The 22,831-nt window shown below is 45.6% G+C and overlaps 1 protein-coding gene across 2 annotated transcripts in view; it reads left to right on the plus strand.

Moving 5' to 3' along the window:
• LOC147634157 (uncharacterized) overlaps nucleotides 1–17,796 on the plus strand; it is a 59,952-nt gene extending 42,156 nt beyond the window's left edge. The window contains exons 4-6 of one of the 2 annotated variants that reach the window (XM_086805306.1): nucleotides 16,863–17,000; nucleotides 17,093–17,204; nucleotides 17,301–17,796. In XM_086805306.1, coding sequence (XP_086661432.1) covers nucleotides 16,863–17,000; nucleotides 17,093–17,204; nucleotides 17,301–17,413 — 363 coding nt within the window. In that variant the 3' untranslated portion in view covers nucleotides 17,414–17,796. Of the gene's footprint in view, nucleotides 1–16,862; nucleotides 17,001–17,092 lie in introns of both variants that reach the window. The other variant, XM_086805304.1, reaches the window with a different exon arrangement.
• Nucleotides 17,797–22,831: the final 5,035 nt, after the last annotated feature.

Here is a 22,831-nt window from a genome sequence, read left to right on the forward strand (position 1 = left end):
GAAGATGTACTTCTTGTGGCCACAAAGCGGTCACAATACCAATAGGAGCTTGTGGGGATTTGTCATTCCCTCTTGCTTATCTTGGAACAGGCGAAATTTATCTTCAAGTCTTCTATTTGGTTTTTGAAAGGATCTTGGAAACAACTTCTCAATTTACAAATTCACTTGCTCGATCATCGGAATTTTTTCATCTTTGCATACCTCAACATGATCAAAATCCAATTCTTCAACAAGCTCATCTAGCATCCCCAACATTAACCTCACATGTGATGTCTCCTTTATAGTGGAAAATTCTTTCTCAAATAACATGATTGTTGTTGACACCACCTCTTCCCTAGAGGATGGGTGTAACAAGATTGGGACAAACAATGGGGCTTTCTCAATACTATGTTCACATTAACAAATCCTTTAAAGAGTTGGCAACTTAACATACCATTCACTTAGCATAAAAATGAGAAGGGTTAGGCACACTGGGACTAAAACAGCCAACCCCCCCTTAGGAGTTTCTTATTCCAAAAAGAGTATTTTGCAGATAGAAGGATGAGGGTGCCAAGTACTAGATTTCTAGGTATATGAAAACAAATAAAAGAGTGGCTCCATACCCTAGCCTTAGGGCCAGTGCAAGAACCATCCACCGCCCAAGTCCAAGACAAGGGGAGAACTCGATGCTTGTCTTCTACATGTGGCTGGCCTGTAGGAGTTGAGCAACAAATTGGCCAGCAGAGGTGCCACGTGGTGGTTAACTAGTAGGAGCAGGTCGTGGGCAGCCTTCAGAACAAACCGATTACAGTAAAGGTGGTTTCCCAACACTGATGGGACCTATATATACACGCATAGTTTTTTATCCATTCTCATTTGCATTTCACAACAATTGAAGCCTACACAACGATTCTCTGGCGCAAGGGCTGGTCAAGGAGATTCTTCGGCAGAGCTACGGACTGAATCGTGGTCATCTCTTGTATTGGAAATTCAGTTGTAACACTTCTTTCTTGTACATACCAATCAAGAGTTTAGGGCTATTGTGTGTGTTGTTTTTTTGATTCTGGTGCTCTGTTCTCAAACCCTAGCACATAGGCACAACAGATCTTCTACAATTGGTATCAGAGCTTTTTTTTTTCTCGGGAAAAAGATGAAAAAACAGCCACAAAGGGCTAAATACAACCACGAAGGGCTAAATACAACCATGAAGGGCTAGATACAAACTCGCCTCATGCACAGGGCGGGGATCAAGTAATCAAAAGAGGGGAAAGAGACACTTCTCCTCCGGCTGGCCACTCTATGAGGAGAAGGCTCCCATACGGGGGGTGGGGGGGGGGACAACAACACAGGTGGTCTGTAATGCCAAGTGGGGTCACCACCTCTATCAATAATGAGAAAAGGGCCAGGCCGCCAGAGCCTCAAGAAAGCTTCCCGCCGCTTCCGCACCAAGCGCAGCTAGGTCGCAAGATCCAAATGCCTGAGATTGATGGCACCTTGGCAGCAGCACATTGGTAGTCAGAGGGCCTCTCACAGCGTTTCCTCTCAGATTTTTGGAAGAGGCTTTGGGACAGTTTTCGGCCTAGAAAGATCACCCTCTTTCTTTGGCTGATGGCACATAAGAGCTTGGCAGTTGGCACTCGGTTGGCAGTTGGAGGTCGGTCAGTAGCTTGCCTCAGATGTAGCCACCCTCAAGAGTCTTAGCGACATTGTCTTTGGGATTTCCCGAAGGCTCAGTAGGGCTAAGGTGGTCAGGGCTTACGAGGAGGATGGTGGGGGGCTAGCCCTTTAGGTCTCTCACCTCTACATTTCGACAGTACCAATCACAACCCCATCTACAAACCACATGTGACTAGGCTCATGCCAGAGATGGGAGATTTGCAATAGCATTGCAGCATGGCGAGCTACATGCAGCGAAGCCATCAAGGATACCCACACTTCGCTTGTAGAGTCTATCAGGAGCATTTGGCTTGACATCATACATACCCTCCATGGTCAGTGGGGGAAGTCGCAAGGTGGTTCTGACCGCATGCGGTCAGTGGGGGAAGTCGCAAGGTGGTTCTGACAATATGCAAAAAAGGGGCATCCAGAGTCTCCTCTTGATCAGTGGGATCATGTACTCCAAAATCCATAGCCACCAGGATCTCTCCCTGGCCACCTTGCCGGTGGTGGGTCTATGTGCCACTCCTGTGCATGAAATCCAATCACCCTCACCCTCTGTAGGGTGCAGCCATTGAAATTCTTCAAGGGTACTCGGATCTCTCTAATCTGCCATGGGATCCAATAGAAAAAGTGAGAAAACCACTGCCCTCATCCGCTCCGTGAACTACCACAACGATATCATGCCTGGTCAACACGTCTAGCCATGTTGGGGGAGTCGTGGGTCTGGGATAGGAGTCGGCCACTCCTGAGGAATAGCACAGTCGATGTCGATGCGAGCTTGTCTCTACCCCGGATCCCTGCCAAACCTCTCTCCTGAACCTTTGGGGTCCTAAGCTCAATGTGCCCCATGATACATGAGGTTAGGCCCCCAGCATGTGGCCATTGGGTAAAAGGATCAAGGGGTTCCAGATCAATGGCTGTTGACGACGCTCCTTTGCGGCAACCGTAGCTGCGCAAGGGCCGGCTTGAGGTGGTCCCAAGCTTGGAGCAAACTCGCTCTACAAATCTGTCCCCAAAAGCAGAAATATTTCGCGGGCCTGCATCTATGTGAAGATCCATCTGGTTCTCTGCGGCCAAGGGCCCCCTAGACTTGGGGTGCGGGCTGAAATCCGAGCCAAGAGGAAGTCCTTCCAAGGCTCACCACCGGGAAGGAGTCCTCTAACAATGAGCTTGCCCAACAGGGTGCGGCTCTAAATAGCGGGGTCAATGATGCCTAGGCCCCCTCTGCGTCGTGGCTGAATGATCACTGGTTCGCCACCACCACTCTACTAGCTAGGGAGAGTCTTGCGGAACTCCAGTACAAAAGTTTCTTCCGAATGCTTAGAAGAAGGGGGGCGAGCTACTCCTAAGGAGAGAGATCAATGCCCACTTGACATCCAAGATAGCGAACTAGAGAGCCCCTCCGAATCCAGTGGAAAGCCTCAACTGGACGCCAAGTCGGGCAGAGCCTACCCAGAAGCCACACGACTTGTGCCAGTTGATCTGCACTCCTGATGCGCGACAGAGATCTCGATCGCCTTAGCGAATCTCTGGAGATTCCCCACATCTCCAGAAAGGTAAGCTGTTGTATCATCTACAAACTCTAAGTCCAACAGCTGCTCTTGAGTACGAAGGGGGAGACACAATCCCTGGAGCCCCGTCTCTTGGGCTGAGAGAAAACTGCTCATGGCCTGAGCGACGAATAAGAAAAGATAAGGTGCCAGAGAGCAGCCCTACCGGACTGAGCGGGTGAGGGGAAATCTGTCTCCACGGGCTCCTTGAATGAGAACCTGACTGTGAGAAGCTGAGTAAAGTCCTGAAACACCTCGGATCCACTCCATGGGGAACCCCATCCGACTTATAGTGCCCTCCAGAAAGCTCCAAGTGACCCTATCATAAGCTTTCTCAAAGTCCAAGAGTAGCACTATGAGGTTTTGCTACCGCATCCCGTCCGAAGCTGTCGCCTCCCAGAAGGTGAAGATGTTGTCTAGAATGCTCCAATCCTGACAGGCTTAAACAAAGCCTGTCTGAGCGTCGTGAATCAAGTCAGGGAGGAAGGGCTGAAGTCTCTTGCTGATGGCCTTGGTCAAAATCTTATAGGCGGTCCCTAGAAGAGTGATGGGTCTCCATTGCCAGATCTCCAATCTGTCACCACCCTCCTTAGGAATCAAGTGTATCAAACCCTCTAAGAGCCTCTCTCGCATGGCACCTGTGATCATAATCACATTGAAGGCAGGTCGAAGGCCGCCTTCCATGAGGTCGAGTGACGAAGAAAGAAGAGACTGGAAGAGTTGGTATCAGAGCTTAACCTTGCTTTAGCTAGATTTGCGCGCAGGTGATTCTGTAGTGTAAATAGGGTATACCATAGGTGAGCTCTGTCAAAGTTGACGATGCGGAAGCAGTATTGCGTTAGTGAGAAAACGCTAAGGGAGAAAGGATGAGAGAAAACGCTGGCAGAGAAGGGAGAGAGAGGGTGCACAAACGCTAGAGAGAGAGAGAGAGAGAGAGAGAGAGAGAGAGAGAGAGAGAGAGAGAGAGAGTATTCGAACCAGCACAACAGCAATGAATTAGATGAATTTTTACAATGGAGCTAGGGTGCTTATATATCCACAAATGGACTTGGCCGACTTCACTTGAGATGCATGCAAAATTTTGACACCCTCTCTGCAGCTCATAGTGGAGATAAGTAGGAATACCAAGTCGATGAAGAAGCTACCATGGACACCCCAGCAGTGGCCAACCACTAGGTACACCTCGGATTTGCAACCACCAGCTTGTCACCACCAAAAATGCCATCCTGAGCACCAACTGCCTCAAAGAACATTGAACTGTAGACCACACTACGTCCAAGAATCCCCATTCATGAACTGTGAACACATCACGTCCAAAAAAACTCCACAAGATAATGAACTTTGGTACACACCCTGTCCATAATCCCGAAAACAACAATGAATGACTGCAGCACATCCATAGTGTTTTATACGCCATGTTGGTTCCTTGCCAGATGCCTAGTGCTTTGAATTCCGACACACGGATCCAAACACCCAGAAATTGAACTCCGACACACGGGTCCAAGTCGTCAAAACGGGAGCACAGACTTCCCCTCTCTGCCACTCACATGCCTCTCTCTGGCTGAAGCACGTGGTAGCATCCATCCACCAAGCTAGAATGCTGGAGCATGTGCCAGTGTAGTCCTCGCCACACCGGCAGAAGCCGTATCATCCCTGGTAGTATCACTGTCACTGTCATCCTCGTCAGCTTTGCCTTTGCCTTTGTCATTCGTCGAGCCTTGAGCTTTAGCTTTGGATTTGCAATCCCGAGCCAAATGCCCTTGCTTTCCGCACTTATAACAACGGCTCCTAGACTTCTTATTGGATTCCGATGCAGCATGTGCCGATTCTGCATCCTTCGGAACTCGAATCTTGCCTTGGGAAATGAGCACTGCTTCCTCCTCAATGAGAAAAGGCTGAGATCATCAAATTCCAGCTTTTCCTTCGTGACTTGTAGGCGTAATGCCCTCGAGACCATCTCATACTCCTCAGGCAACTTCCTAAGAACCAAGGCAGCTAACTGGGTACTAGTTAACGCACTATTCATAGCCGATAACTGATCATGGATAACCTTTGCCTTCATTAGAAATGACTGCATAGAGGTCCCGGCTTCAAACTTGATGGAAAACAACTGGCCGAGAAGGGTTACTGCTCGCATTGTTGAGTCTCGATCAAACATTCCTGCAAGCTTTGTCCACATTTCCTTGGCAGTCTTCAAAGTTTGTATGGCAGGGGAAATTCCCTTGGTGAGAGATTCTGCAATCGCCGACATTGCCTTCGCATTGTGAGCATCCCAACCCACAAGAGATTTGAGAAACTCCTCCTCCTGAAGACGTGTGAACCGATTGCTATCCCTTTGGGGACGTTCCTCCGAGCCATCAACAATGTCCCATAAGCCTTTTTTGCTAAACCATAGCCTCACGATCAAGTTCCAATGCGCATAATTGTCGCCATTCAGTTTGTCGTCCTTGCTCGAACACGGGAGACCCATCTCCTTCGTCAATCCGATCCACCTCTCCAAAAACGCAGCCCAAATCTCGTCCAACTTCACGCTGAAAATCAGCAGCACTCCTCTGTCGTTTACAGGCTGAAAAACGCAGATTTGAAGGGGTTCTCCGCGATGAAAACGCTGCTAGATCCGATCAGCCCCCCTCTTATAGCAAAAACGCTGGTCCAAGGGTGCTTCTCGCGATGAAAACGCAGCAAATCAATCGCTCTCCTGCCGGCTGAAAATCGCAGCCGAGATCTGCCTTCTCCTCGTGCTCCGGTCCCCTAGGCGTTGACGTGCCTTGGCTCTGATACCATGTCAAAGTTGACGATGCGGAAGCAGTATTGCGTTAGTGAGAAAACGCTAAGGGAGAAAGGATGAGAGAAAACGTTGGCAGAGAAGGGAGAGAGGGTGCACAAATGCTAGAGAGAGGTAGAGAGAGAGAGAGAGAGAGAGTATTCGAACCAACACAACAGCAATGAATTAGATGAATTTTTACAATGGAGCTAGGGAGCTTATATATCCACAAATGGACTTGGCCGACTTCACTTGAGATGCATGCAAAATTTTAACAAGCTCGACAGGCGGGAGACATGGACACTATATAGTTGGGCGCCACTGCAAGTTTAGCTTGAAAGCTTAGGACCAGGTTAGCTTGAAAGCTTAGGACCAGCATAGGGAACTAGTAAAATTTTCCCTTTCTGGCACCCATGTGTATTGACTGTGTGGATAGGGTCCTGGGCACCCTATGGACATGTATGTGTACAAGCCCTGCACAAGTCAGGTTTGGGAAAGTTTCTGTTTGGGTTCTCTTCTCACTAGTTCCAAGTTCTTCGTAATGGATTCCAAACATCTTGCAGAGTTGCTTCAACACCTGAATGTAGATATGGAGGTCATGTCTAACTTTCTCAATAGACTAGAGATGGTGCCATTGCTCTAGATTTGGCATCAACCGAGGCTCATGCTTCTCGGCAAGGGCATGAAATCTTGAGGATGAAGTGGCGAAACTCCTCGGAGGAGAGTTTTTAAGTCCTTTGGATGAAGATATTGATGTATTAGACAAGCTTTGCTCCGAGTCCGTCAGTTGTCATTCTATGCCTGCGAGAGTGGTGGCAGGAGAAATCCCATTCGCATCGTCGACGGTCTCCTTCTCGGAGCCCTCCACGAGACTCTCCAGATAGTTCCTAGTCCCCATTCACCCTTCACTGGCTCGACGACGACAGGGCACTACTACTTTGCCAAGTTCTTCCTCGATGTTTCGTGAGGAATGAACTCAGTCCTTAAAGCTTCTAAATGCTCCCAAGTTCAATGGGAAGATGGACAGAGAAGTCATCACCACTTCGTCCTGCAAGACACATTGGCAGCAATAGGTAGTTCATATGTTTTTCAGCTCCATTTGGTACGCGCCGCATTGATAGGGGCCGCTCTCTTGTGGTGGAAAGACCACCTCAGCACCACTCCTTTACTTATTGGGATGATTGCTGCAAGGCGGTCTTGAAGCGATTTGTTCCCATGGATTATTACATGTGAGCTAAAGGTCAATGGGAGCGCTTTGCCGAGAAGCAGGGGTGAGCAGGTAATAGACTTTTGGGCACGTTTTTGGAAGCTTCTGTTTATGCTCCTATGGAGTGTGCGTGATGGTTGAAGTAGATTCATGGATGGTTTGAAATTGTCCTTGCACGCAGATGTTCGTGTACATCAGCCCTATGATCTCTCAGTTGCAGTTCGTCTTGCTACAACCCTCGAGACATGAGAGTTCAAATCTAAGATTGTTATGTCCCTACGGCTCTAGCAGGGTTAAGAGGTCGATCCTCGGCTTAGGTTAACAAGAGACTGGAGATTAGGCATCTTATGGGGAGGTTAGTGGTATTTACAAAGCATCATAAGTGATCTTGGGGATCAAACTTGGACTCGAGGCCCATGAGACTACACTATGCATACACTTGAGGTGTGTGTCTTAGTGGTATGGGACGCCTAGGCTTTGCACATGGAGCCATGTCTTTGATCCTACTAACCTCCATGATTGGGGGTGACTTGAATGGCTTTATGGTTGGGCGTTGAGCTAGATGCCAATGTCTTTATGTTCCCATGTTATGCTTAATCGCAGGTGTTTACAAGATAGGTCTTACAAGGACTTGGCAAAAAGTCCAACAGTGTAAGGCAAGGGGATTCCTGATGTTCTTGCCATGGAGGATAACAATAGTTCGAGTGGGGGAGTTTCACGGACACGACTCTCTTAGGAGGAGTTCCGAGCCAAGTGACTAGCCAGTCAATGTTTCAAGTGTGACTCCACCGAGCACATTGTGAAGGATTATCCAAGGAACTTGGAGGAGCAGTTCGAGGAGGAGGCTTCTTCAGAACCAGAGAATGAGTGTGAAAGAGATGCATGTGTGTGCGTCTCAGCTTTTCTCATTTCTCATTTCTCAGATGGAGCACACACCAAGCGTACTTCATTGCATCAGGCCATAGGCATAAACAAAGGAAGTTTCCAACCAGATCTTTGAGGGAGAGCCAATTGCTATTTGCACTAGTGGAGAATCTTTGGCTTCAGTGGCGGTCGCTTTAGTTTTTGGGCTAGTACAAGAGGGCTCTTCTCACCTACTGGTTGCTTTGGGTGGAGTATCTTCTGTGATTGATGTCATGGAGGCACCACAAGAGGACATGTCACTGAATTTGTCTTCAGCTTGGGAGGATATGCCATTTGGTGTGTCTTCACAGTGCACGAATTTCTTGGAGACTATACCAACAACATTCGGAGTTTTTGCCTCCATGTATTAGAGGAGGTATTACTTGGATAGTATGTTCCACAAGGAGATGATAGTCTAGACATATATGTGCCAAGCAGTACTGGTGGATACAAATTTGATGCAGCTCTTCTGGGGAGTATTGTACTTGGTTCTGCTTTCATCCTTGAGGGTGCATTAGAGTTGGTGCAAGCAGGTATTGTGATCCATCTGAGCTGATGCATTAGTGAATGGCATGTGGATAGTGGAGTTTTGCCAGGCCTTTCTCTATAGTGTTCTTCCCGTGGGCTACTGGAGGATATAAGCGGTTTCTTCTTGGATGATTGGACAAACAGAAAGTGCTAGATCAGGTGAGATTTGGTCATCTGTAGGTCTCTTTGCAGGTTTTTGTGCTGATGGTGAGGACGGAATGTGAGCCTTCGCAGAGGACACACAGTGGTCTTGCAGTGTTCAGGTACCTTGGATGAGCTTTACTTGGACCTTTTCCTTTTATGAAAGGACACTTCATGTGACACCGTGCGGACAGCTCTGCAATGCAAGTGGGGGAGAATGTGACACACCTCACGTGTAGGAGTCGGGCAGCAGGCGCAGGAGCCAGTGGGCAGCATGCACAGGCCCGTGGGCAAGTGCCATGTTGCAGTCGGCTAGTAGGAGCAGGTCGTGGGCAGTCCTCAGAACATTCTGACAGCAGTAAAGGTGGCCGACCAGCACTGATGGGACCTATATATACATGCATAGGTTTTCCTTCATTCTCATCTGCATTCTCAGCGATTGAAGCCTACAAAACGATTCTTTGGCACAGGGGCTTGTCAAGGAGATTCTTCGGCAGGGCCACAGGCTGAATCATGGTCAAACGTCTTCAATTATCTCTTGTACTAGAAATTCAGTTGTAACACTTCTTTTTTGTACATAAAACAAATCAGTAGTTTAGGGCTATTGTGTGTGTTGTGTATATGATTCCGCTGCTCTCTTTTCAAACCCTAGCACATAGGCACAAGAGCTCTACAGCCTCTGGCATCCCCTTAGCAATTTCTATTTACATTGGCCACTTCATGCGCTTGCCTAAGCCCTCTAGAATTCGCAATCACCTACCCATCCTTGGGGGAATCCTATTAATATGGGACGTGTAAAATCCAAAGAAACAAAGCTTGGCATGACAAATCTTAACTCTATAAGGTCAGCACTTCAATAAACAATGTTTGAGCAGAGCAGATCCCACCGGTGTGCAGCCAAGGGGAACTGGATATTGGAGAATTGATGCTGCTTGCGTCGGGATAGATTGTCTAATGAGAATTCTCTGAAGCAGCCAGCAGTTGTAAGCCTTTACTAACTTTTCTCTTATAAGTAAAGCAAATACTCCAAAGGGAGTAAGATAGAGGAGAATGTCATTCATGTCTGGTGAGAACTGATTTAGCTAAGCAGCAAGGTACTAGCTGAGCGATTGGTTTGGTAGCAGCTTGCATACACCGATGTACCATGTGTTTCACAAGAGGGACAAGTTCAGGACTTGAGGGATGAAACCGCAAACAACTTTGTCTGGGGGTTTCTGACCCATTTGGGAGTTCAGACGACCTTGGATGGGGTTTTTAGGTTGTGGCTTGATGTCTATGTAGTATGCGGAAGCTTCGGAGAAGGATCGGTACTTCAAAACTCAGAAATCAGCACTCTTTTCGCGACGGAATTAACGCACAAACTGAAAGGAGATGTGCAGAAAATAGAGAGAGAAGGGGGAGATGGAGAGGACACAGTATTGGGTCCCAATTACCCTCTGTAGGGCCCCCACCACGGATGGTGTATTTGCTTTATTAGAATGATGTAAATCTGAAAAACAAATAAGAAAACTTGACCTTTTCTTGGCTGGAAAATCCTGCCCTTGACCTTCAGAAGTCCACCCCTTTGCTTGGCAATCTCCTTGGCTTGACTGGCCCTTGATTGGCTTGAGCACTTGGTGAAAACTGAGATGAATGATGGGATTATGGCCTCCACTATTTATACTCCTCCTCAGGAGTAGTCGACCAGCTGAAAATCAGGCTATGTCCCACGACTGGTGGAAATTCAGCAATAAATGCTGAATTAAATCTCAAAAAATACTGCCTTTTATTCCTAACAGGCTGAAAGTGATGCGCCTGCTTCTGACTGACTGGACACAACTTTTGTCCACAATCCCAGGGCTGGGCAGCCTGTATGGGCTGCCCCATACATGCCCTACAGCCATATAAAGGCTGTAATCTCCTGGAGATTGCCTTATCCCTAGGGCTGTCCCACAGCCCCTCCATGGCTGGTGGGTTCAGCCTGGGCCTTCCTGGCCCTCATGGGGGTGGTTCTACACCATTCCCATGTCCACACTCAGATCCGGGGTAGCCCTATGAGCTGGCCCCTTGTCCTAAACAAAATCTACTCAGTGATCTGGCATCCGGTACCATACCAGATACACAGAACCACTGACATCATTCTAGAGGGAGACTCACAGCGCGGACTGGCACTGTTTCATGTGCAGGACAGTGCACACCTGACCTTAGACTCATGTGCAAGACAATGCACACCTGACCTCGGATGACTGAGATGGATCCCTGGCTGACTCGTCCCGGACTGGGCTCACATGGGACCAGTTCACCATCCCAGGTCCTGCACCTTCTGTACAGAAATGTCTACGTGGCATCCAAGTGCGGGATGCACGTGACATCCCCTTCTGCTTAACTTGACGGAAGCTGCATAGCCTCCAAATAATCCGTCAATAATGCCGGATAGTCTTCGAAAAATTCTTTGTCGAGCCATACCGCTTCATGAGTTCCTTGGTCCTGAAACTTCGTGAGGAACTGTCGTAGTCTTCGGCCTGAGCCATGCTTGAAACAATGCAAAAGGATCTGTTCTGGAACCATTACTTCTGCTTCATCAACAATGTCTGGTTCCGCTTCGTCTTTGACCTCTGAAGGGGGTGGACCTGCATATGGCTTTAACCAACTGACATGAAATACATCGTGCATAGTCCAACTCGGAGGTAGCTTTAACTGCATAGACACCTCATTAGTCTTTTTCCGGATGGGAAATGGTCCGAAGCTCCTGAAAGACAACTTTGGGCATTGCTTGCCCACCTGCTTCAATCTTTGCTTCATAATCCGAAGATACACCCAATCTCCTTCCCGAAAACGTCATATCCCTTCGGTCTTTATTGGCCTGTCGAGTATAGGCCTCTTGTGCTTTAGCCAATCTGTCCTTTATTGACTCTAAAATCTCCTGGTAAGACTCCGTCACTCTGTTCGCCTCTGGTACTGAAGACGAAGTCCTGGTTAACAACGACTGAAAAGGTCTTTCAAACGCTGCCTCATATGGAGTCCTGCCAATAGCTGAAGAAAAAGAGTCATTCAAAACAGCTTGAACTAAAGGCAAAAACGATTCCCACTTACCTTGCTGATCGTGGACATAACACTTCAGCACATCAAAGGCCAACTGGTTGTATATCTCTGTCTGGCCATCTGTCTGTGGGTGGAATGCACTGGAAAAATTCAACTTAGTACCAAAATTATTAAACAATGTCCTCCAAAAATGACTGGTAAACTTGGCATCTCGGTCTGACACTATGGTTCTAGGAATCCCGCCAATCGGGTACCAATGCCGAATGAATAGCTGGGCAACATCCTCGGCGGTCACATTGGCCCTGCAAGGAATAAGCATAACAAATTTGCTGAACCTATCAACAATAGTTAAACACTGCGTATTACGCTTACTCGGACTGGGAGGCAGATTTGTGACAAAGTCCATCGAAATGTCCTGGAAAGGACCCTCAGGAATTGGCAAAGGCTGTAACAACCCTATCTTCTTTCCACGAGGAGCTTTCACCTTTTGACAAATGTCACAACGTTGTACATATGTAAATACATCACGCCTCATCTTTGGCAATAGTATTGCCGTTCTAATTTCTCCAGAGTCGAATTCATGCCCCTATGACCACCTGTAATGGCGTCATGGGTATCATGGAGAAGAGCTGCCCGGAATGATTTCATGACACATAGTCGGCCTTTGTAGAAAAGCCAACCATCGCGTATCAGAAAATGGCATGGTCCTGTGGCATCCAATGCCTGTTCCCACTGAGTACCGAATTCCTCGGAATCCGCGTACGTGTGCTTCATGTCTTCTAGTCCTGTACCAACAAGGTCAAGTCTAGTGGTCTGAATCGCAGATACTTGTCCCTTCCTGCTCAAAGCATCGGCCACTGGATTGGCCTTTCTTGGAAGGTACTCAATCATACCACCGAACTGCTGGAATATCTGACTCCAGCGGTGTTGTCGATCACTCCACTGTGCACTTGGCATCGTCTGAATCCAGCGCAATGCCTGATGGTCAGTGCGAACCTCGAAGTCACGACCATACAGGAAATGTTTCCAATGTTTCAAGGCCTGTATAATTGCTAGGAGTTCACGATCATAGACTGAGTAGTTCTTTTCGACGGGCAGTAACTTACGAGACATGTAAGCTACCGGATGACCATTCTGTTGCAATACACCTCCAATTGCGATGTTACTCGCATCGGTGATCACTTGAAATGGTTCGTCCCACGAGGCAAGGGCTAAACAAGGCGCTTCTGACAAAGCCACCTTGAGGTTCTGGAATGCCTCCAACGCTCGTGGAGTCATTCGAATCTTTTGCCTTCTTGTTTTCACTCCCTTTAGCAGATCGGTGAGATCTGCCGAGAGGTCGGAAAACTTGTCAATGTGGGTGGAATATGCCTGGCATATACCCACAAATGATCTAATGTCATAAGCTGTTTGTGGTACTTCCCAGTTAACAATCTCGGCCACTTTAGCCGGATCCAGTCCAATGCCTTCAGCACTAATTATATATCCCAAGTAATGTACCTGGAACAGATAAAATTCTGACTTCTTTTCATTGACGTAGAGCTCGTTGCTTTCCAGCAACTTAAGGACTTTCTCCACATCAATGTCATGCTGCTCAACTGTAGCTGAAAATATGAGTATGTCGTCCAAAAATATGAACACACACTCTCCAATCAACTCCCGAAAAACACGCATCATCATGCGGTCAAATGTAGCTGGGGCGTTCGTCAAACCAAATGGCATGACCACAAATTCATAGTGGGCCCGTTCTGTACGGAAGGCTGTTTTGGGGATGTCCCCCTCTACAATCCGTACCTGGTGGTACCCACTCTTTAAATCCAGTTTGGAGAACACCTTAGCTCCATTCAGCCTCTTGAGAATATAGTCAATTCGAGGCATCGGGAATCTGCTCTTGATAGTCAGCTTGTTGAGTGCACGATAATCGACACACAACCGAGAAGATCCATCTTTCTTCTTGACAAACAAGATCGGTGCTGCAAATGGCGACACGCTGGGGCGGATGAAGCCAGCTTACAACAATTCTTGGAGTTGGCGGTCCAACTCCAATTCCGTTGCCTTAGAAAGGCGATACGGAAACTTGCTCGGGGGTTCCGAGCCTGGGAGGAGGTCAATCTTGTGATCCTCCGGTCTGGACGGGGGGAGCTGGGGAGGAGGTCAATCTTCTGGAACTTTTCATGGAGAACCGAGTACTTCTCGGAAGCACTGGCCACCGTCTGGGCTGTCTGGATGTAAATCATCGCACACTGTGCGCCTTTCCTGACTACTCGCTTAGCCTGCAAGTGGCTTATGAGCGGAAAGTTTGGAATACCTGGCTCACACTTAATGGTCACCGGGGTGTTTGACACATTCTGATCGATCTGGAACGTGTGCTTGTCCCACTTGACATCAGGAAGAAACTTGTGAAACCACTGGATACCCAAAATTATGTCTGCTCCTACAAGAGGGGCAACCATAAAGTCACGCACAAACTCTGTGCCCTGAATCACTAACTTAGCACCTAGAGCTTCATACTTGACGCTCGTTGTCATACCTGTGCTAAAACCCTTAACCTGTTTGTCCACCGGAGTTAGCTCGAAACGGGCACGCCTAGCGGCTTGTTCCGTGACCACATCCTCCGTGCTGCCGCTGTCAAACAAGACAACGACTCTCTGGCCACCTATGTAGCCAAAGGACTTGAGCAATTCGTTGCGCTCATACTTCTGGTCATGGGCGCCCTTCTGCTTATCTTTGAGCTCCCGGCTAATAATTGCTCCAACTGAAGCACCGGGGGTTGAAGAACTAGGGGTAGCCGCTGGGGTCTGTGTGGGAGCTGTGCTCACCACGGAAGCTGTGGAGGCGGCGGCGGCCTTTGGAGGCTTCTTCGGACAATCCCGAGAAGTATGTCCTTTTGTGTGACAAAAGAAACATCTACCCTCCTTCTTGTACTGAGAAAGCTCCTCAGCACTCAACTTGCCACCTGTCTTGCCTGCCTCCGCTTTTTGGTCTGGAGTAAGCTTAGACGCATTGTTCGAGTTCTTGGAGCCAGAGGCTCCCGGGCTCTGTCCTGGGGAAGACCCCGTCTGGTTCTGGCTTTTGCCCCCCGAGGCGTTAGCCTTGGGAGAAGCCGGCTGGGAAGTCTTGGGCTTGCCACCATTGTGTTTCATTTCTGCACTCTGCGCAAGCGAGAGTGCGTCCTCAAAGGTGGCTGGCCTAAACATACGCACCTCCCATTGGATTTGCGTGTCCAGGCCATACAAAAACTGCCATTTCTTGTCCGTATCAGATAAGCCTAATTGCAGACACAAGGTCGAAATTTTATCGGCAAACTGAAGGACTGGTTGCGCGTTCTGACGCGCTCCCCTGAACTCGTCGAGTCGCTCAAGGTAGTGGGGCGGTAGAAACCGTTGCTTAAGGTCGCGGACGAACTCGTCCCACACATAAGCTGCCATACCTGCTCTGGTGTGGGCATGAGCCCACTGAGTCCACCAAGGAATGGCCTCACCTTCCAAGTACCAACTAGCTAAGATCACTTTGTCAGTATCTGTTTTCCTAACTGCGGCAAAGTAAGCTTCAAATTGATGTAACCATGAATAAAGAGTTGTGGGATCGAGTTTACCATTGTACTTACTGAAATTCATTTTCTCGGGAAAATGATTCGAGGGCGCCGCTGGTGTCAATTTGGCGTCCAAAGGTCTGTGTGGGAGACTTCTGGAGGCTAAAAACCAACCGTCCTTCGAGGGACAAGAGTCACTCCGAAAGGGGTAGTCCACCGGCGTCTAAAAACCAACCACACGAGCGAAAAAATTTTCTGGTTTTCTTTGCTGAATCTTTGTCCTTGAAGTAGGCTCTGATACCACTGTAGTATGCGGAAGCTTCGGAGAAGGATCGGTACTTCAAAACTCAGAAATCAGCACTCTTTTCGCGACGGAATTAACTCACAAACTGAAAGGAGATGTGCAGAAAATAGAGAGAGAAGGGGGCGATGGAGAGGACACAGTATTGGGTCCCAATTACCCTCTGTAGGGCCCCCACCACGGATGGTGTATTTGCTTTATTAGAATGATGTAAATCTGAAAAACAAATACAGAAAACTTGACCTTTTGTTGGCTGGAAAATCCTGCCCTTGACCTTCAGAAGTCCACCCCTTTGCTTGGCAATCTCCTTGGCTTGACTGGCCCTTGATTGGCTTGAGCACTTGGTGAAAACTGAGATGAATGATGGGATTATGGCCTCCACTATTTATACTCCTCCTCAGGAGCAGTCGGCCAGCTGAAAATCAGGCTATGTCCCACGACTGGTGGAAATTCAGCAATAAATGCTGAATTAAATCTCAAAAAATACTGCCTTTTATTCCTAACAGGCTGAAAGTGATGCGCCTGCTTCTGACTGACTGGACACAACTTTTGTCCACAATCCCAGGGCTGGGCAGCCTGTATGGGCTGCCCCATACATGCCCTACAGCCATATAAAGGCTGTAATCTCCTGGAGATTGCCTTATCTGTGCCCTAGGGCTGTCCCACAGCCCCTCCATGGCTGGTGGGTTCAGCCTGGGCCTTCCTGGCCCTCATGGGGGTGGTTCTACACCATTCCCATGTCCACACTCAGATCCGGGGTAGCCCTATGGGCTGGCCCCTTGTCCTAAACATAATCTACTCAGTGATCTGGCATCCGGTACCATACCAGATACACAGAACCATTGACATCATACTAGAGGGAGACTCACAGCGCGGACTGGCACTGTTTCATGTGCAGGACAGTGCACACCTGACCTTAGACTCATGTGCAGGACAATGCACACCTGACCTCGGACGACTGAGATGGATCCCTGGTGGCTGACTCGTCCCGGACTGGGCTCACATGGGACCAGTTCACCATCCCAGGTCCTGCACCTTCTGTACAGAAATGTCTACGTGGCATCCAAGTGCGGGATGCACGTGACAGTCTATTGGTTTGTTAAATGATTGCTCATCTGTTAGCATTGCTGTGTGTTGTCTTTTGCCTGCTTGACTATTGCTTGCTTCACTATTTCATTGTTATCATTCTAACTGTTTTGCTTGCTTGCTTACTAATTGCTTAGGGCTAGGCAACAGCGTCGCATACTTGTTATTTTATTATCAATTTTATGTTTCAGATGCTGCCAGAATGTGCTCCAATGTCCATAGCATATTTGCTTGAGTTAGTAAAAAACCGGCACTGTGCGGGCTGCCATTTCTATCGTGCTGAGAGCCGTGGAAATATATGGGATGAAACAGGCAGCCGCATCAACCAGGTTTGACACTTCCTTTCCTCATGATGAGCATGCCCGTGCATGTTGCTTTTTTAAAGTTCTTTTGGTAATTGATGGATTATGTTTTTCTCCAGAGTGAATCCGGTCCTCCATATGCTCTGGTGCAAGGCTCTTTGGAAGCTCAGGGTCTGCTTTTCAAAGAGATTCAAAAAGAGGCATGTCCTAGCATTAGGAGGGGCACAGTAGGTTGGATCGACAATGGCCCTGATTTTTTTATCAGCCTTGCTAATCATGAGGAATGGTATCCCAAATACACGGTCTTTGCATATGTTTTGCCTGCAGATATGCCATTGGTGGAGAAACTTGTCAGTCTTCCAACAACACCATCTGTGTGGGATGGAGTAAGTGTATCTGTTTTGAATCAATTTGTAAGTCTCAGACTCCAAAAAGCTTGAATAGTAGAGCCTAATGTATGCGATTTTTCTATTTTCCTGAAGACCTAAATATCTCCTGGCTTTAAGTGTCAGGAGTCTAGTGGTTCCTCAAAGGGAATTATTTTTACTTCGAGATGCCAGGTGCCTTTGATCTTAGAAAGGGTACCCTTTCAATGCAGGGTGGGGATTGAAATAAATTCTTTCTGCAACCATTGTCTTTACCTTAACCAACAGTATGTAGCCAAAGTATATATATATGCGTGTGTGTGTGTGCACGTGGAGTATGTGTGTGAGGGAGCATATATTAATACCAAGTTCTACACCCACTATTGGGCACTGATGACGTTAGTGGGGATGTCGTAGTATCTAGTCTATACTATGCATAATGGAGTTGATGGTTTATTTTCTTGTGGATGACTACCATGAGGTTATAAATTGCACCATAATGGAGTTGATGGTTTATTTTCTTGTGGATGACTACCATGAGGTTATAAATTGCACTTTCTTATAAGGTGAATTTGGGCATGTTTTTGGATTCATCTAGGTATATGTCTTTACCCTAACCAACAGTATGTCTTTTCTTTCAACTGTTTTTGCATCAGCCAATTTCATGGCCAAGTGTTGAACAGTAGCAAATGCTTATAGCATCTTCTTCTTTGTCCCTCATCAGTCACTTCGCTACCTGAAAAGATCTACAAAATAATGGGCCTTTTTAAAGAACCATGCAACATGAAAATTGAGAGAATATGTTAATTAACTAATAATTTGTAATGCTGATAACATAAATATCATTTTGTACACATCACATTACTAAAGAAGTCAAATTTTTGAATGTTTTTGTGATACAGCTCATAGACATTCAATATCATGCAAAAACAAAATTCCACCATGATTCTTGGCAATGCTTAACATTACCTTCTTTCGCTATTGAGTTGATAAAAGTAAACAATGGGTCTGCATGTGCAGATCTTCTTTGCCTTGCTTCTCCCCAAGAAAGAGGCTCATAGGGCCACTTCTCTCTTCAATTGCTGCAGGTAGAAAAGACGTGCGATTGCATTATCTGCTGCTCTTGGGCTCATTGTTGAAATATTTTGAAATGATTCTGGAGGCTACTATGTCACCACCCTTTTTAGCCTCACCTTCCTCGAGCTACACTCGGATTCCTTTGTTGCCAAAGGATCGTCCCTCACCCGTATGCATCTATATATCTGCCCCTTTCGCTCTTCTGTTGCATCGATGTTGCTTATCAATCATATCATTACCGATCTCTACAAAGTCTCTTTATAGAGTGCTAGCTCTATCCTACAATTTAGTCAGCCGCATTTGCATACGTCCCCCCTCAACAAAGCTATCCATGCTGAATTCCATAAACCAACGTTTGCGTCTTCTTTGTAGACATATGCCAAACCATGCATGCTTTTGACTAGTCCTTGCACCTTCTTCAAGTGTGCCCAAATATCCCAAACATGTGCTGATGGCACAAGATTTACTCAAAAAGCAATCGATAAGAGTCCAAATCTTGACTTGGTTTTCTTACACAGTAGAGCTATCCATATCATGATCATCAAGCCATAAAATCCTTTTTGAGGATGTAGTTGAAGCCCCAATCAATCAACTATCCAAGAGTAGGTCCACCCAAACATACCCAGTGGGAATTTGGTCATGGGACACAACCAAATCCTTCATCACGAACGGTGTCGTGCAATCTATTACCAACCCAAGAAGACATTCATACTCCTTGCATTCCAATATCTATCTGCAGGTCTCGAATATATCGTAAGTGTACCCAATATCTATATCCATGGGGCCTAAAGTCTCGAGTATATTATGAGTGTTGATATCAAGATATCCCTATGTGATGAAATATATCCATGATAGGTGACCATATCTTTCCAATATATGTATATATATAGATATATATGGGCGTGCTGTGACCAGACTTAACCATGTTTCCAAGAGATAAAAGATATAGAGAGAGAAGGGAATAGGGATCTTGCACGATACACCACATTGAGTGGAGAAGAGACTCCACTCCCTTTCTAGAATTTATTCAGGAACAATCCACGGGCACACTAGCCAAGATCATATAATCAATGAATACAAAACAAACAGATATGTCGGTGTAGGATATCCAAGTCGATGTCGATGTCTAGGCACGAGATCTTTGATGCCGAGCACACCACGAGGATGATCCACAAGTATCTCTCACCAGGCTAGTACCAAATCCAAGTCTATCTTACAGAGACACATTTTGAGCAAACAGTGGTTGATGATATGTTTAAGGGCTTTAATCTCATCTTTATTTTTACTTAGTGTTATAAGTGTCCTAAAAGCATTTTGGAATGGCTTAGTGGAAGGTCTTCAATTGCATGCTCCTTTGAAGCCTATTTTTTTGCATGGTCCTCATATTCTGGTGGCTGTACCATGTACTATACGTCCTCCTATAAATCACCATGTAGACCTCCTCTTATAAATCACCATGTAGACCGCCTCTTATAAATCACCATGTAAAAATGCATTCTTTACATCTATATTCTGGTGGCTGTACCATGTACTATACGTCCTCCTATAAATCACCATGTAGACCTCCTCTTATAAATCACCATGTAGACCGCCTCTTATAAATCACCATGTAAAAATGCATTCTTTACATCTATATGATGTAAAGTCCATTTCTTAGCTGCAACCATAACAAATGAGTGCTCTCACAGTTACAATCCTAGCAACCAAATTGAAAGTCTCCTCATAATCAATCACCATGTAGAAATGGTCTTCACATCCATATGATGTAAAGACCATTTTTGTCTGGAGCCATAACAATGACCACTCTCATGGTTGCTATCCTAGCAATTGGATTGAAGATCTCCTCATAATCAATGCCATGGGTTTGTGTATATCCCTTGGCTACCAATCTTGCCTTGTACTTGCTCATATACCCATCTAAATTCTATTTTACTTTATAGACCCACTTGTATCCCATTTTCCTTCTTCTCCTTAGGCAAAGGCACCAAATCCCATGTCTCATTTTCATCCAATGCAACCATCTCTTTATCCATGGAATCTTCCTAATTCTTGTGTCTAAGTGCCTCCTCAAACAATGTGGGTCATCACCCGCAAAGGTGTGTTTAAGGTCATTGCAAAGGTCTTAATCTTGAGGTCCTGCAAGACTACCTTGATTTTTCCTTTAACCACTACAATTTAGCCCTATTGTTCCCATTTGAAGAATTCATTGCATGTTTACACCGAATTGAAAACTAATTGGCCACCAAGGGATACCCATGTTTCTGATGAAAAGATATTATGGCTAGCTTCCATGTTAATGAGCATTTTTGTCTTATTTTTAGTGTTCTCTTAACAAGTCAAGTCTTTTGCACGTCCTTGTTTGATTGTGCCATATTGGGCACATTTTTACCAAGATGTTAAGATCTTTCGGTGAGAGGACACTCAATATGTTGAGGAATATGATTGTTTTTTATCTACATTATGGTTTCAATCCACAAATTGAGTGGTGATGGCCATGAGGCTTATTGTTGAGATGTCAGTCATCGCTAATATATACGTGTGAATCTAGTAGTGGTCCACACAAGTCTTCCTCATGAGGCTTATTGTTGGGATGTCAGTCATTGCTAATAAATATGTGTGAGTCTAGTAGTGGTCCACACATGTCTTCCTCATGATCACCCACCAAGAGTTTACAATAGATGTAGACCTTGCGATGGTCTTTGACTCTTTAACTAACATATCTTTGCCCATGGGACATGTTTTCTATTTGTGATATAGTCCTTGTAGTGGTCTTTGCCTCTTCTGCCGGCCCAACATAATTTTTTTTCCATTGGATGTGTTTTCTATGTGCAAAGAATAGCCTTCATTGTTTTTTAAATAGATCTGCATGTACTCTCTATGTGCAAAGAACAAACTTTTGTGCTTGGTCATAGTTCTTAAATAGATCCGGTCATTGTTTAATCATATACTATCCCTTAAGATGTCATTCACATTGGGCACAGTACACGTGGGAGTTCATCACCACAAAGGTGTGTTTCAAGGCCATTTCAAGGGTCTTAATCTTGAGGTCCTATAAGAAGACTACCCTAGTTTTGTTTGTGAATTTCACCACCGAAGTTGTCCCCATTGTTCCCATTAGTGATTTGTGATGATGCTTATTCCCTCACCATCATCTAAGATTTATGTATTTTCTTATAGCCTTTATATACATGGGTAAGATTACATTTATGTTATTACTTTCAAAATAGTACCCTAGTTTATTGATTAGTATCTTAGGCAAATTTGTTTTCACAATGTTGCCATTCATGGAGGTTTTTCGCTTGGACAAGTGTTGGATCTTCTAGTCATGTTGGCACCCTTTCAACCCAATCTTTTGGGTCATGGGTTTCCTTCCAATAATGTGCCCATGCTCTTGACAATATGTATGCTTTCTCATTGGGTGTTAGATGGAATTAGACATATGATAGTGTAGGATATTCAAATAGTTCATTACCAAAAACTTTTGTAAATAGTGTGTGTTAACCCAATGTGCCAATGGTCTTGACAATATGCATTATTCTTACTCCTTGGGTGTTAGACAAACTCGAATGTGTGATAGTGTAGAGCTATTCAAATAGTAACTCATTACCAAAACACTTTAGCAAATAGTGTGTTAACCCACATTTGACTCATCAAACTCCTCTTTCATAAATTTTTACAACTGTCCACTAGGCTCAATGAGTGTTGCATTTGGATGTTATATCTATAACCTTATTTGGTTTAAATATCTCTTGTACTTTTCTTGGCACTCTTAAACTAAGTATATCGCCTCTTTTGATTTGTTTCTTTCTTCAAAGGGTTTTGGGTACTTCTCTTAGTCTTTCAATGTGGGACAAGCCTTCATTGATGCAAGTGATTTAAATACCATAATAGGGTCATCAAAGACCATATCTTAAGCTTTGCTTTTGGAAGGAGTTAGATGATAATTTTAGATAATAATTTTATAGATATATCCATCCAAATTTATTTTGGGTTTTGAACTTATTGTCACAATTTCTTACATATTTAGAATAACTTTTCTTTTTGCCACTTATGGTGACTTTATTGTTCATTTGCACTTGCTTTCCTTTTGCTTCCTTAGAGGGGTTAAAGACTTTTTTTGCATGTTGTTAGCCTATAATGTCCTTGGAAGACTTGTTTTGAACATTATTGGCCTATATTACCCTTGAAGGCCTTAGAAATTATGGCTCCCCAAAGTCTAGTAAATGGAGCAATAGTTATGCTATTATGTTGGATACTTGGGCAAATTTAAAGTTTTTTCGTGCAAGCGTTCCACTATGGAGCTGGTCGTAATTCTTAAAAAACAATGCACTTGTTTAATATTTTAAAATATTTGATAGACTTTGTGAGGCTATTGTGTTAGAAATCAATGCTCCACTCTCATCATTATTACTTTAC

Source organism: Cibotium barometz, chromosome 11 (genome assembly GCF_041138505.1).
Source record: "Cibotium barometz isolate CiBa-2024 chromosome 11, ASM4113850v1, whole genome shotgun sequence".
In the NCBI taxonomy this organism is placed as follows: Eukaryota; Viridiplantae; Streptophyta; class Polypodiopsida; order Cyatheales; family Cibotiaceae; genus Cibotium; species Cibotium barometz.